This window comes from Anarhichas minor, unplaced genomic scaffold (assembly GCF_050575085.1).
Source record: "Anarhichas minor isolate MPS153535 unplaced genomic scaffold, ASM5057508v1 ptg000090l, whole genome shotgun sequence".
Classification (NCBI taxonomy): domain Eukaryota; kingdom Metazoa; phylum Chordata; class Actinopteri; order Perciformes; family Anarhichadidae; genus Anarhichas; species Anarhichas minor.
Window position 1 is genome coordinate 173,481 of NW_027466536.1, and position 12,906 is coordinate 186,386.

At 44.4% G+C, this 12,906-nt stretch overlaps 1 protein-coding gene across 1 annotated transcript; it reads left to right on the forward strand.

Moving 5' to 3' along the window:
- Nucleotides 1-824: 824 nt before the first annotated feature.
- slc38a8a (solute carrier family 38 member 8a) lies at nt 825-12,108 on the forward strand. Its single transcript, XM_076082231.1, has 10 exons — nt 825-1,043; nt 3,968-4,166; nt 4,254-4,410; nt 5,380-5,484; nt 6,958-7,015; nt 9,801-9,915; nt 10,086-10,233; nt 10,490-10,692; nt 10,820-10,871; nt 11,689-12,108. Exons 1-10 carry the CDS (start codon nt 840-842, stop codon nt 11,789-11,791), a joined length of 1,344 nt encoding a protein of 447 aa, XP_075938346.1. The 5' UTR covers nt 825-839; the 3' UTR covers nt 11,792-12,108.
- The last annotated feature ends 798 nt before the right edge of the window (nt 12,109-12,906 follow it).

Genomic DNA, 12,906 nt, shown 5'->3' on the forward strand with positions numbered 1-12,906 from the left:
GCCAGTACGCTGGCGAATCAGGAGAATTGTGTTTAGTTAAACAAAACCAGGCAGTTTGGTTTTTCTAATATAGACTTCTGGCTTACATGGTGTGTGTGATGATTGTTGTGTATAATTTTTGCATTATGTGTGCCATCCTGTTTGTTCAGTGCTGTTATGTCTTAAGTGTTACCTGAAAGAGATAAAGAGCTTAAAGCTAACTGTGGTACAATACATCAAATAGAAAGGTTTATGTTAACCATATTGTACATGGCCCCTTACAAATAAATAAAATAAATAAATAAATTGTGAGTGGGCTGACAAAATATGCCAAGCATCATTTTTATTATAGTTTGATCAAGACTAGTTTGTGAACCAGGGAGTCCCCTTTTAGCTGGAATTATCACCATTGTACATTTTGTTAAGACACGCAGAGATGCTTTGAATTGATGATGGACATTGAAGCCTTTTTCATTCGTAAGATTCATAGAGGCTGCTTCATTATGGTACTCCACTGCACCTTACTGTGACACTTACATTGTTCACAATTTTGTATTCAAATCAAATGTCATGTAAAAGTCCCCCTGTGGTTCTCTCTCTGAGAGGTCCACTAAAATATCCGAGCTGCACCTGAAGGCAGCAGGAGCAGCAGCAGCCATCCATCGGGCCCCTCCCTCCCTCCCTCCCTCCCTCCGCCCTCCACCCGGCTCACCTTGCTCAGTGAGCGGCTCCGGCCCGCGGAGGAGTTGGGGTGGTGAGCAGACCGGCCGCACCGTGTGGATGTTCGTACTTATGTGTGCAGCTTGTGAGCGCGCATGTGCGTCAGTGTGTCCCAGCGTGAGTTTCCCGCCGGTTGAAGCATGGAGGAGTTAGCCAGAGAGAGCATCAGTCTGCTGGCTTCAGCCTCGGCCAATCCCCGGCTGGACGTGGCCGCCGGGCCCCGGCTCGGCTCCTTGGGGGCCATTTTCATCATGCTGAAATCCGCCCTGGGCGCCGGCCTCCTCAACTTCCCCTGGGTCTTCGAGAGAGCCGGGGGCATCCGCAGCGCAGTCACCGTGGAGCTGGTGGGCATTTTTGAAAACTAAAGATAAGATTAAAAAAATTATATTTCTGCCTGTAGAATATGAGATTTCTCTGCATTGCTAGATTTCTGGCAGACATTTCAAAAGTTTGCTTTTAAAGGTGACTTATTTTATTATTTTAAGCAACTTTTTATATTTATCTTTTGTTTGGAAGTCTGTTGTAGGAGAGATGCGTCTTATCTACAGAGGTCTACTGAGATCAATTAAGGATATTGTGATGTCTTCCACCTGACCAGTGAGGCCATGTCAGACTTGACCTCAGCACCTTTTTAGAGTCCCTTCATCTTTATCAGTAGAACTTTTCTTCTGTTGCTCACACCACTGCAATATTGAACATTGATTCTGTGATTTAATTTTTTTATTTCCTATAGTTTTCAGCCCAAACCAGAACTTGCATAACCTTTTCACCCCAGTTGGCCATCACTTTGACCCAGAAACATAACTTTAAATATCTGTCTTAGTCGTGTGTAAAAGGTTCCCCAGACTCAACACAAATCCCATTTCTCATTCTGCTCACCCAACCAAGCATTCCTCTTGTACTTGTTTTTTAATTATTTTTTGTAAAACTCTAAAGGTCAAACCACTGTCCAAGAGTTTAACAGACATATTTAAATCATTCATTTATTCTCCTGGTGTCCTGGCTCCTCCATTCATTTGATGATTGAAAAGTATTAAGTTCAGAACATCTGTGACTTTGCTGCTCTGCACTAATGCTGTGACATCCTACAGACTTTGTCTTTGTATCTACATTGTCTGTCCTCCATGTTGTGTCAGGTTCAATGTCAACTAGAAAGTCAGTTTTTTCCCCTCTTTATTTGTAGGCTGTTTGATTTGCCACCCTACGGTCTCCTTGTCTTGTCCTATTCCACAGTTGAATGTGAAATGAAATGAGTGAATTATCTCGCCCTGAAACAAAAAGGGGTTTTGTCTACCAAAACTTCTGAAACATAATTCAAGATAGTTTTAATATTTAGTTTAAAGCTGCGTGTATTGCTTTTTTGGCCAGCAAGCTGACAGCCTCAAATCAGAGGCTCGTAAAATTGTTAGCACGGCTAACGCGTTAGCAAACGGTCACCTAATTACATGTAGCATCAATTTAATGTCACTTTTTTTTGGACACCTGACTAAAAAGCCAGACAGCGCTGTTATGGTCTGCTGTCTGAAGTTTTTTTTTTTTTTACATAAAAACGGTGAAACTACATGATACAATCATTGTGCTGTAAAACCTAAACCGTTAGCTAAAAAGCTTAATAACGGAGCTTCAGAGGGACCACTCTGTTTCATATACAGTGTTTCATTATGAGAACGCCTCTTTCATACCACAGTCTTATTAGTGCATCGTTTTCACTAATATTAATGGTGGGTTAAGGTTATTCCAAAAGATTCTACAGTATTTGCTAACTGGCTGCGTTTTGTATCTTTTTTAATTGATTGTCGTTCAGACAAAATGAGCAATTTTGGTGCATCACTTGGGCTTTGTGAAACTTGTCACAGGAGAATAACATTTGTTCTTTTCATATATTAAATTAATAACTTATCAAAAAATGAATCTCTAGATTACCGATAATGAAAGCATTGATTAAATACTCGAGAAACGGGTCATATGGTGTCGTCTATGAGACCGCTCCATTAATCCCATCTTGAGCTGCGATAATACCCTTAACCACGCAATGCCTAAAGATTAGTACTTTTAATATGTTGAATCAATGGCGGCATTAAACGTTTGCGTTCAGCTCATTGTATTCTGTTTAAGAGCTTTCCTCCTAGAAGCTACAAAACAGAACATCCTGTTCAGAGTTGTTGCTAAACGAGGTTGCCTGAGTCTAAAGTTTTCTTTTCCTCTTTACTTCTTAAATGAGGCCAGGTCTTCCCATTACACTACAGCGGTGCTAAATATCTGGCTGGACACTTGGCAGCAACTTTAGAGCATAATTGGATCATAGATTATTTTTTAAATTTGTGTCCGAGCTTGCTCTTCTGCGCTTCATGTGTTTCCCTTCAGGTTCTCTACAGACCTTATTTGCATAATTGCTGTCATTTGTTTGTCTGTGTTGGAGACTTTTGACTGTACATCAGTTCAGCAGGGACCTACAACCCTGAAGGATGCTTCCTCCCTCCAGTGTTCATTCCTGTCTCTCTGTTTAGGTTGTGTAGCTGGTTTTCTTACATTGACCGGTAGAAACACTTTACGTCTTCCAATTGTTTCTGTTTCCCTTTGTCTCTCTCAGGCCTCTAACGTTTTAGAGCAAGCATTTGTGAGGACACTGGACGTACCCATAGGGAGGCCTTTCACGTACTTCCTGTCCCTCGTATTGGTTTTTCATTGTCACTCATCGGGTTCAGTCCCAAAAGCTAGATAGGCTTCTCAGCCACTCAGGCATTCAGCAGTTGTGCGAGTGAAAAAAGATGTGAGGACCAGTACAGACCGTGTAAATTAATTTAAAAAAAAGAATAAGTAACTTCAGGCATAGTATTTTCTGAAATCATTTTGAATGTATTGTTAATGTGATCCTGTGTTAATATAAAAAAATTGAACAAGACACAATTCTCATTGAATTTTGTCCAAATGAGAGCTAGACCTGTACATCTGTATATTCCAAACTAGATTTCAGGTACATTTAGAAATTCTGTTACCATTATAGTTCAAAATGTCCAGCTCGTATGTATCTTGCTCACAATTCTTTAAAACAAAACATTCAAGGGATGGTTTGTGTTATGCGTCTGTGTAAAAATGATATAATTACCATTCCCTATCTGGTGGTATAGTGTAACCTCTGAGGAATGTTCACCGGCATCGTCTCATTTTTGGGGCAAATCAGTGTTTCATTTGGACTGAGCCAAAAGAGAGCCCCCCAAAAAAAAGTGTAATCTGTATCTTTTAGCTCCGCCCTCCTTCCTCCCCTCAGGTCTCCCTCGTGTTCCTGGTCAGCGGTCTGATCATCCTGGGCTACTCGTCGTCCATCAGTGGCCAGTGCACGTACCAGGCGGTGGTGAAGGAGGTGTGCGGTCCGGCCATCGGTCAGCTGTGTGAGATCTGCTTCGTCTTCAACCTCTTCATGATCTCCGTGGCCTTCCTGGTGATCGTGGACGACCAGCTGGAGAAGTGTGAGTTGGAGCGTCTGTATTCTCCCCTCAGTTAAAGGGCACGTTTCTGTTCGTTGTTTGTTTCGTGACTGTTTTTTTCTCCGTCAGTGTGCGGCTCCCTGTACGAGCTGATCACCCATCTGCCGGCGTCGGAGATGCCGCACCACTTCTACACGGACCAGCACTTCGGGCTGGTGCTGCTCTGCCTCTTCCTCATCCTGCCGCTGTCCATCCCCAAAGAGATCAGCATTCAGAAATACATCAGGTCAGGCGTCTCGTGTCACATGTGGGAATTCAATGTGTGTGTGTGTATATTCATTTTAGATTTTAAGTATTTTTTTATTAAAAGGTATTATTTGATCCAACCCTTTGGTCGAGAACAAGATAGGAGAACAACTACTGGCCAGATTTGCCATCAGATGTCGTGTTGACGGTCACCACAGGTTGCTACATATTAACTCTGGTGACCACTGAGCTCCACCATTGGCTCAAAATCTCCTCTTCACCAACGCTTTGATGCATAACAATGTAACTTCAAAGCGAATGGCCAGATTTACACAAAATGGGAATGAAAAGTTCAAACTAATATGCATATCTTTCATGTATATTTTTTAAGCTCTTCTCCAGTGCCACTAACAATTCAAAATGTCTAATTCATACACCAAATATCTTACAATTCAACAGGCAGATTAACATCGAGAAGCAGCTCAACACACCCTGAAAATCGATGGGAGGCCAAACAATTCATAAACCCGGCAAAGATGGACTCCATTTGTTCAATTCAATTTATTTTGTATTGCCCAAAATTACAAATTTGCCTTAGAGGGCTTAACAGTCTGTACACATACGACACCCTCACATCGGTACAGAGAAGAAAGTTCCCGGGAAAAACAACCTTTAACGGGGAGAAAAAAGGAAGAAGCCTTAGGCAGAGCAGCAGAGGAAGGATCCCACTCCCTGGATGGACAGAGGTACAATAGATGTCATGTGTACAGAATAATACACCCCCCCCATCCAGCTGACTTGTGCTAAGCTCACAGATATACATATCGAGTTGTTGGCGTCGGTCTCGGCCAGGTGGTTGTTTGGACTCCCATAAATATCTGTTCGGTCTCGCTGCAGTGACGTAGAAGTGTACTCCAGGGCGTGTCAGTGCACCATGACATCACTGTTGGTTGTCGCAATGTCTGTCATTCTGTCTCAGTGTCTGATTTCTGTCTCTGTCCTCTCACAGTGGTCTTGGCACTCTGGCTGCAACCTACCTGACCATTGCCATCATCGTGAAATACTACACCACGCCTTCTGTTGTGGTTCACATCTCGCCTCTCTACACCAGTGGGTATGCATTTGTGTGTGTGTGTGTGTGTGTGTGTGTGTGTGTGTGTGTGTGTGTGTGTGGGGTGTGTGTGTGTGTGTGTGTGTGAAGACAATTGATGGAATCCAGGAGTCCAAACGATCCATTTGCTCCACTGGTCACAAATGGCTAGTGAAGTCCAAATGAGTGCAGAGAGTAGATGTGTCGGACTAATTGGTTCCATCAGGAGTGCAATGAACTGTCGAAGCTGTAGTTAACGTCCTCGTTGTCTGTCTTGCACAGCTGTATGTTTTCAAAGAACGCCGTCTTCCTGTTCGAGGTATTTATTTCATGACATTCAAGTGTTTTCCTTTTTATTGAAACAAAACGCTCACAAAATGTGCAATAATCACATCAAATAAGTTTTAGCCGTTTGACCCATAAAAACTCATTTGCTCCTATTTAGGTCTGTAAACAACTGAAAGAATGAATAGACACTAGCCTATGCCAACATATAGGCTTAAAATAAAGACTGCCGATCTCTTCCTTTGTCCTTACAGTACCCGGGACACACACACACACACACACACCCACCCACCCACCCACCCTCTACACACAACAGCGCTATCCGTCTGAGGATTACTCATAATTAATGTTGATGCATAATTAATAGTGTGGAATTACTATCCCTTATGTCATGTGCTATTTGGGATTTCTGAGGAAATGCATATATATATATAACGATGGTATTCATCTCAACAAGCTGGGTAGCCGTCTGCTCACGGCTAATTTGCAGCACGCTGTGCAATGCTGTCCGCGACTGACTATTTACTCTCCACACACACACACACACACACACACACACACACACACACACACACACACACACACACACACACACACACACACACACACACACACCCCTTCCTCGTCTTCTATTCTGCCACCTCAGACCACAGTGTCTAGTCCCCCTACTGGCCCCGCCTGTCATTGACCCCCTCGCCGCAATTCTCCCCATTCAGACTGTTACGACAGACGGGCTGCTCCGTCCACACCGCACTCACAAAGCCAGAAACAAAAACAATCTGTATATGTGCAGAAAGAAAACATTTTTTTTTTGGATTTGAGGTTCTCTTTTCTCTGCCATAAATAAACTTAATCACCACAGTAAGTTCATATAATGAGGTTTCTATGAGGAAATATGAATTATCCATGAATCTGCTCTGAATCCAGGCCACCAGGACGGACTAAAGTAGGTGAAGCCGTTCTGCTCGCTCGTCTCCTTGAACCCCCGTGTCGCCCATCAGACTCTCGTCTGTTTCAGCGACTTACCTCGGCGGCTGTTGTCAGCCTCGCGTGCCAGTGATTGATGGATGAACTCTCTGGTGAAGTTTCTCTAAATGCCACGGCGTTATGAATGGAGCCCTAATAATACCTCGTTTTCTTCATCATCTCGTGGCGTTTGTGAACTCCAGGGGGAAAAAAATGACCGTTGTGTCTCCTCACGTCTGTGTGCAGGATCAGCTCCTGGTCCTCCATGTTCAGCGTCATACCGACCATCTGCTTTGGTTTCCAGGTGAGTTCAAGAGTGAGTTATTTCAAGATTCTAAGTCATTATTTTGAGATATTAACACATTTTTTTGAGAGTTTCTCATTATTTGACTGAAAGGATCTTTTTTTTCATGAAATTGGTGGAAATGGCTTCCATACATATGAGAGGTGTCTACAGCAAAGTCTTTGGATTTCAGTGCTGTGAGCGCCGCAAACATAATTCCATTCACCATTGTATTGGGGTAAGGCAGATGTTTGAGAGAGAACCTGGACAAATGGCAGATATTGAAGCGATTATAGAGTTTTATTTTTTCTATAACTTGGGGAGCTGGACGTTCTCAGGAGAGTGTTTTTAACGTGTGGTAAAGGTCAGCAGGCTGGGGCCGAGAGTGAGCTTTTCATATTTAATAGCAGAGGTAGGGTTCTCGATAAGCGATCATTCTGTCAATCTAAAGCAAGACGGACTGTTGTGTAACTTCCCAAGTTGCCAAGGTAACCCCTGAGGGATGCTGGCAGGATCTAATAAAAGGAGGAGAAGGCAGAAACGGACTGCTGCATGTCCTGTCTCACACACACACACACACACACACACACACACACACACACACACACACACACACACACACACACACACACACACACACACAGAGACACGCTTCCTCGGGGTGAGTGATTGCGCCGCAAAGGGGTTGAAAAGAGAGCTGATGAGATCCTGAGAGGAGTGGAGGAGGAGGAGGCGGGATTTAAAACCAGGCGATGGCAGCTGGGATCAAGTGGGGACAAGAGTCTGTATCCTGACCGCCGGGATTGTTTAAGTCACCCCATTGTGCCGCTCGGAGCCCACAGCCTTCATTTAATTCCCTATCTCATCTCAGTTCATCACACCGGCAGAGAGATCACGGATAATAAGACTTTTGGATCCTCACCCCCGCACCGTGAGCTCCAAACGGATGAGGAAAAGCCTAAGGTTGGCTGTTACAGAGGCACACGATCTGTGTGGCCGACAGCTCGTCTCTGTTTTATCGGTCAGTGGGTCTGTATCTAGTCTCAGGAGTTTAATCCGACCACATCTCTGAACCCGTCGACTATCGGGTCGATTTAGCCTCTGTGGCCTCAGTCACAAACTCGGTCTACGTTCCTACCCTCACCTATGGTCACGAATTCTGGGTCGTGACTGAAAGGACAAGGTCGCGGCTACAAGCGGCCGAAATGAGTTTCCTCCGTAGGGTGGCCGGGCTCAGCCTTAGAGATAGGGTAAGGAGCTCGGTCATCAGGAGGGAACTTGGAGTCGAGCCGCTACTCCTTCGCGTCGAAAGGAGTCAGCTGAGGTGGTTCGGGCATCTAATTAGGATGCCTCCTGGACGCCTCCCACTGGAGGTTTTCCAGGCACGTCCAACTGGGAAGAGACCCCGGGGAAGACCCAGAACACGCTGGAGAGATTACATCTCCCAGCTGGCCTGGGAACGCCTCGGGATCCCCCAGAATGAGCTGGAACATGTTGCCGGTGAGAGGGAGGTCTGGGTCGGCCTGCTTGGCCTGCTGCCACCGCGACCCGACCCCGGATAAGCAGAGGAAAATGGATGGATGGGCAACGTTCAGGTGTAGCCAGCAGATACCCGGATAACGGATAAGCGGGCCAAGGCTTTCTCTTCATGTGCTGGTCAATGGTTACAGTCCAATTATGCAACAGATGGACGTGAAAATGAAGTCGAGAGCCGACGTCTACAGCTGGATTATTAATTAAACAAGTTGCCAATTTACACTTATGTGATTGCAGATTTTTTTTAAAAAGTGACTAAAAAGCTGAATAGTCGTCTCCGATTAAAGATGCACCGATTACAAGTTTTTTTTGGCCGATTTTTTTGTAAACCACTGTGTCGGGGGGGAAAATTGTTAATTGTTCTAATGTGACTTATATTTTGACTTAAATCTGTCCACATGTGGTTTCGGTCTAGTGTGAACTTTGACCTATGGGCAACAGAGCAGGGGTTTCCTGCATCTTCTGGGAACCAAAGTGGGGGCAGCTTCTCAAATGTGGGGAGCCTTATAGGAGACAGATGGTTACTTGATTTTGTGTAAACATCCCTCAGACAACAGGAGACTAACTGACTGGAGTTTGATTGACATGCAGCTTCCTGCTGATGGGGGGGGGGGGGGGGGGGGGTGGAAAGGCGACACTCAGTCGTGTTCTTCAGGCTCGCTTCTTTGTGGAGAAGTCAGTCTCCCTTGATCCTCCAGGGTGAAGGAGACGCTCTCAATGCTATCGGCTGATTAGCAACGTATGACTCTGTTTTATTCAGTTTAATCTGTTAGTGCACATTTGAGCTGTTTGGGCTCGTTAGATCTGTTTGATTTTGTTTATTTGTTTGTATGCTTTTGATAATTTTTCTATATCTTTATCTTGTAATAAATACAATAAGTGTCTAAGTTGGTTGTTCCAAAACATTTTTTACGGTTGTTCCTACACGGCTTATTTTGGACTTAAACATTAAACTTTGTGTCTTCTTCACTCACGACAACGTATTGTGTGTGGCGAATAAGTCTGCCAATGTAAAAACTGTCTTGCAGCACTCGTGTGTGGAAAAACAAATCTGAAATATTAAACTTATCGGCCCATCAGCTGAAAACCGGTAAGTATCCGTCATCAGCTGATCGATCGGTGCATTTCTACTTCCGAAACCAAAATCTTGTCCGATTGCCTACAGATTCTGCCTTCATATGTTATAGATATACTTACGAAGTTTGTAGGGAATAACTCCAACCAACAGCTGATCTCACCTTTACTCCCCTTGTCCGTGTGTTTGTTCCAGTGCCACGAGGCGTGCATCACCATCTACAGCAGCATGGAGAACCAGCGGCTCTCTCACTGGGTCTTCATCTCTGTGGTCTCCATGATCTTTTGTCTCGTCATCTACTCCCTCACAGGTGCTTTGTGTTCGGTTGGTTTTGATACAGAGAAGTCTGCTCTTCAGCCGCACGTTGGGTTTAGGGCTAATTAGAAATGTCAGCAAGCTAAACTAAGATGGTGAACATACTTAATATGTAATGTCGGCATGCTCATGTTGGTGTTGAGGTTCCGTCTTTCTCTGTCGCAGGGGCTTATGGGTACCTGACATTTGGAAAGGACGTGAAGGCCGACATTCTGATGTCGTACACTGGCGATGACATTCTGATTCTCATCGCCAGGCTGCTGTTTGGAATCTCCATCATCACCATCTATCCCATCATCCTGCTGCTGGGCAGGTCAGGCACACGGCCTTAGTGAATTTACATCAACCTCAGTTACATCTTTGTAAAGAGACCTTTCCACTTTATTTAGATGATGAAAAGTCTTCTGAAATGTTTAGATAAAGAGGATGCGTTTTATGTAAAGCAAATACAGTCGTACTCAGAACCTCGAATGTTCTCAAATTCTCTGCCTGGGTTACACTGTTTTGGCTGCATGAATACTCGTAAGCCTCACTGGTCGATCAAAAACACACTCGCTCCTTCACACCAGGTCCGTGATCCAGGACCCCCTGCTGAGCTGGCGGCGGAGGCGGCACGGCGTGGTGACGGCAGAGTTCGAGAGCCGCAGCCGCTACGTGCTGTCGGTCCTGTGGATCACGTTGACGCTGCTCATCGCCACGTACGTGCCGGACATCAGCAAGGTCATCAGCGTCATCGGAGGGATCAGCGCCTTCTTCATCTTCATCTTCCCAGGTAACACTCTGGGTTACACATTCATATTCTCTCGTGTGCGTGTGCGTGTGTGCGTGTGTGTGTGTGTGTGTGTGAGCGCGCGTTGCAGCCCTTAAACCCTCCGACCCTGTGATGTGTGTTTGGACAGGACTCTGTTTGATGTTCGCCATGCAGTCGGAGCCAGTCTCCTGTAAAACAAGGTGAGAACCAGCTTCATTTATTTAAATGTTAATGTGTTGTAAATATACGTCCGAGTCTGTTTGTTCTTCCTGACACTTTGTCAATATGTTTTGCTCTGAATGTGTCAATCACTGTCGGCCATATGAACACATCGAGAGGTGATGTACCTTCATGGGACCTTATTTTAAATAAAATGCGTAATTATAAGGACTACACACCCTAAAGTCACGGAGGTTCTGCTCGCGCCGAGGCTCCGATGCCCGTCTGTGTTTTGGATGTCCTCGCTCTAACAATAGGTCTCGTTCTCGGCTGATTTAAAAAAGAGTTGCTGGATAAAACATGTCGGGTAAGAAAACCGCTTCGCTTCTCTATAAACATAACAAACGGTGTGACACTGTTTAAAAACATCAAATCAATATGTGCAGATCACGCTTCACTAAACTCTGTAAGTAGACTTGAGGCGTAAAAGAACGCAGCCGCTCTCGTCAGACACGCGTCTTGCAGAGCCGGCGTGGATTGATCCATTTAATAAAATGTTCTGTGAGATACAAATATATCCAAACAATCTGACTACAAATCATAGAAAAAGATCCTCCTCAATCTCCTTCAGTATCAAAGTAACCAGCATTGGTTGTCTGTAGATTCATGGGGACATTGTAAACAGGAACTGCTAATAGCTATTTTCACAATTCTTTTAACTGGGCCAATTTGCCAAAATGTATACAGATGGACTAAAGGGATGATGCTATTGTTTTTTATTTTTTTGAACTGACTGATCTGAGAGGCATTTGCTTCAGTTATTCCATTTCTTTGTCACCTGTACCTGCTCCTCTCCAGAGTGGTCCTCACAGCGTGGGGAGTGGTGACCCTGCTCTGCGGGGCTTTCATCTTCGGCCAAAGCACCACCACCGCCGTCATGCAGGCCCTCGGGAAGATCTGACCGCTCCTCCTCCATCACTGATCCAAGGGGTTGACATGGAGACCAGATCACGACCCCCTTTCCTCTCCCCTAAAGAGCACATGACTAAATTACGACCACCGTGGACTTGAAGAATGGACACGGCCCCTGAACTACAGAGTGGCCCCTCAAAACTTGCAACTACTGTAATGGCCTTTAACCCCCTCTCACTTTCATTCGGGTTAATTGTTCCTAGCTGCACGTGACGACGAGCTCCGTCTGCCTCTTGCCTTACTGAGACGATCTGATTGAAATCCTCAGGTTTGTTCATATTTATATTGTAACTGATCTGCTGTATTTGTGCATATCAGCATTAGACCTGGCTGTATTTGAGAACACATTAACATACAGTATGTGGGTAAGGAGCTTAACCTCTTAATCTCGGAGCCGTTTTTGAGGTCTCTGAGCGAAAAAGCATAGCCCTACAAAACTGACCATAGCTCTGTAACTACAAGGTCGATTTTAATAATTTTTGTTGATATAATCAGATCACAACACCTGTGACATAGTTTACATTGGTCATATTGTGAATATGTTGCTGGTTAATATAGAGAATAAGACATAACACAGCTGAAAGTGAAAATATTCAGCCTCGCCTGGGAAAAATGCACTTTCAGTGATAAAAGGTTATTGAAATAATGCAGCTAGCTCCCTGATTCTTTCCCAAGTCATAGCATAACTGATCAGTAGTTATTAAAAAAAGGTTAAAGTGGAATAAAGTTAAGAATAAGAGGTTTTAGTCAGGCGAGGCATCATTTTCGAACCAGCTGTTGCAGCTCTTACATTGTACTTTTATACACTATATAACTATATATTTCACTTTCTTTATCACTCATATGATTCAATACATCCAAATACAGATAATAGGAATCATATTCGTATTCATAACATCATCAGAGCCAGTTTTGGCTGTCATCTGTAGGATTTTCTCAGTTCATGTGTGTGTGTGTGGCTGGATCTCAGCCTATCCTCGGTCGATTTCCAAAAACAACCCCTCCTTAGACGCGTCACAGGCTTAGGAAGACTCATGCCAAATTTGGTGGTGATCGACAAAAGATTTCGTACAATAAAGTTGCCAGAAGTGAGGCGTGTACCCC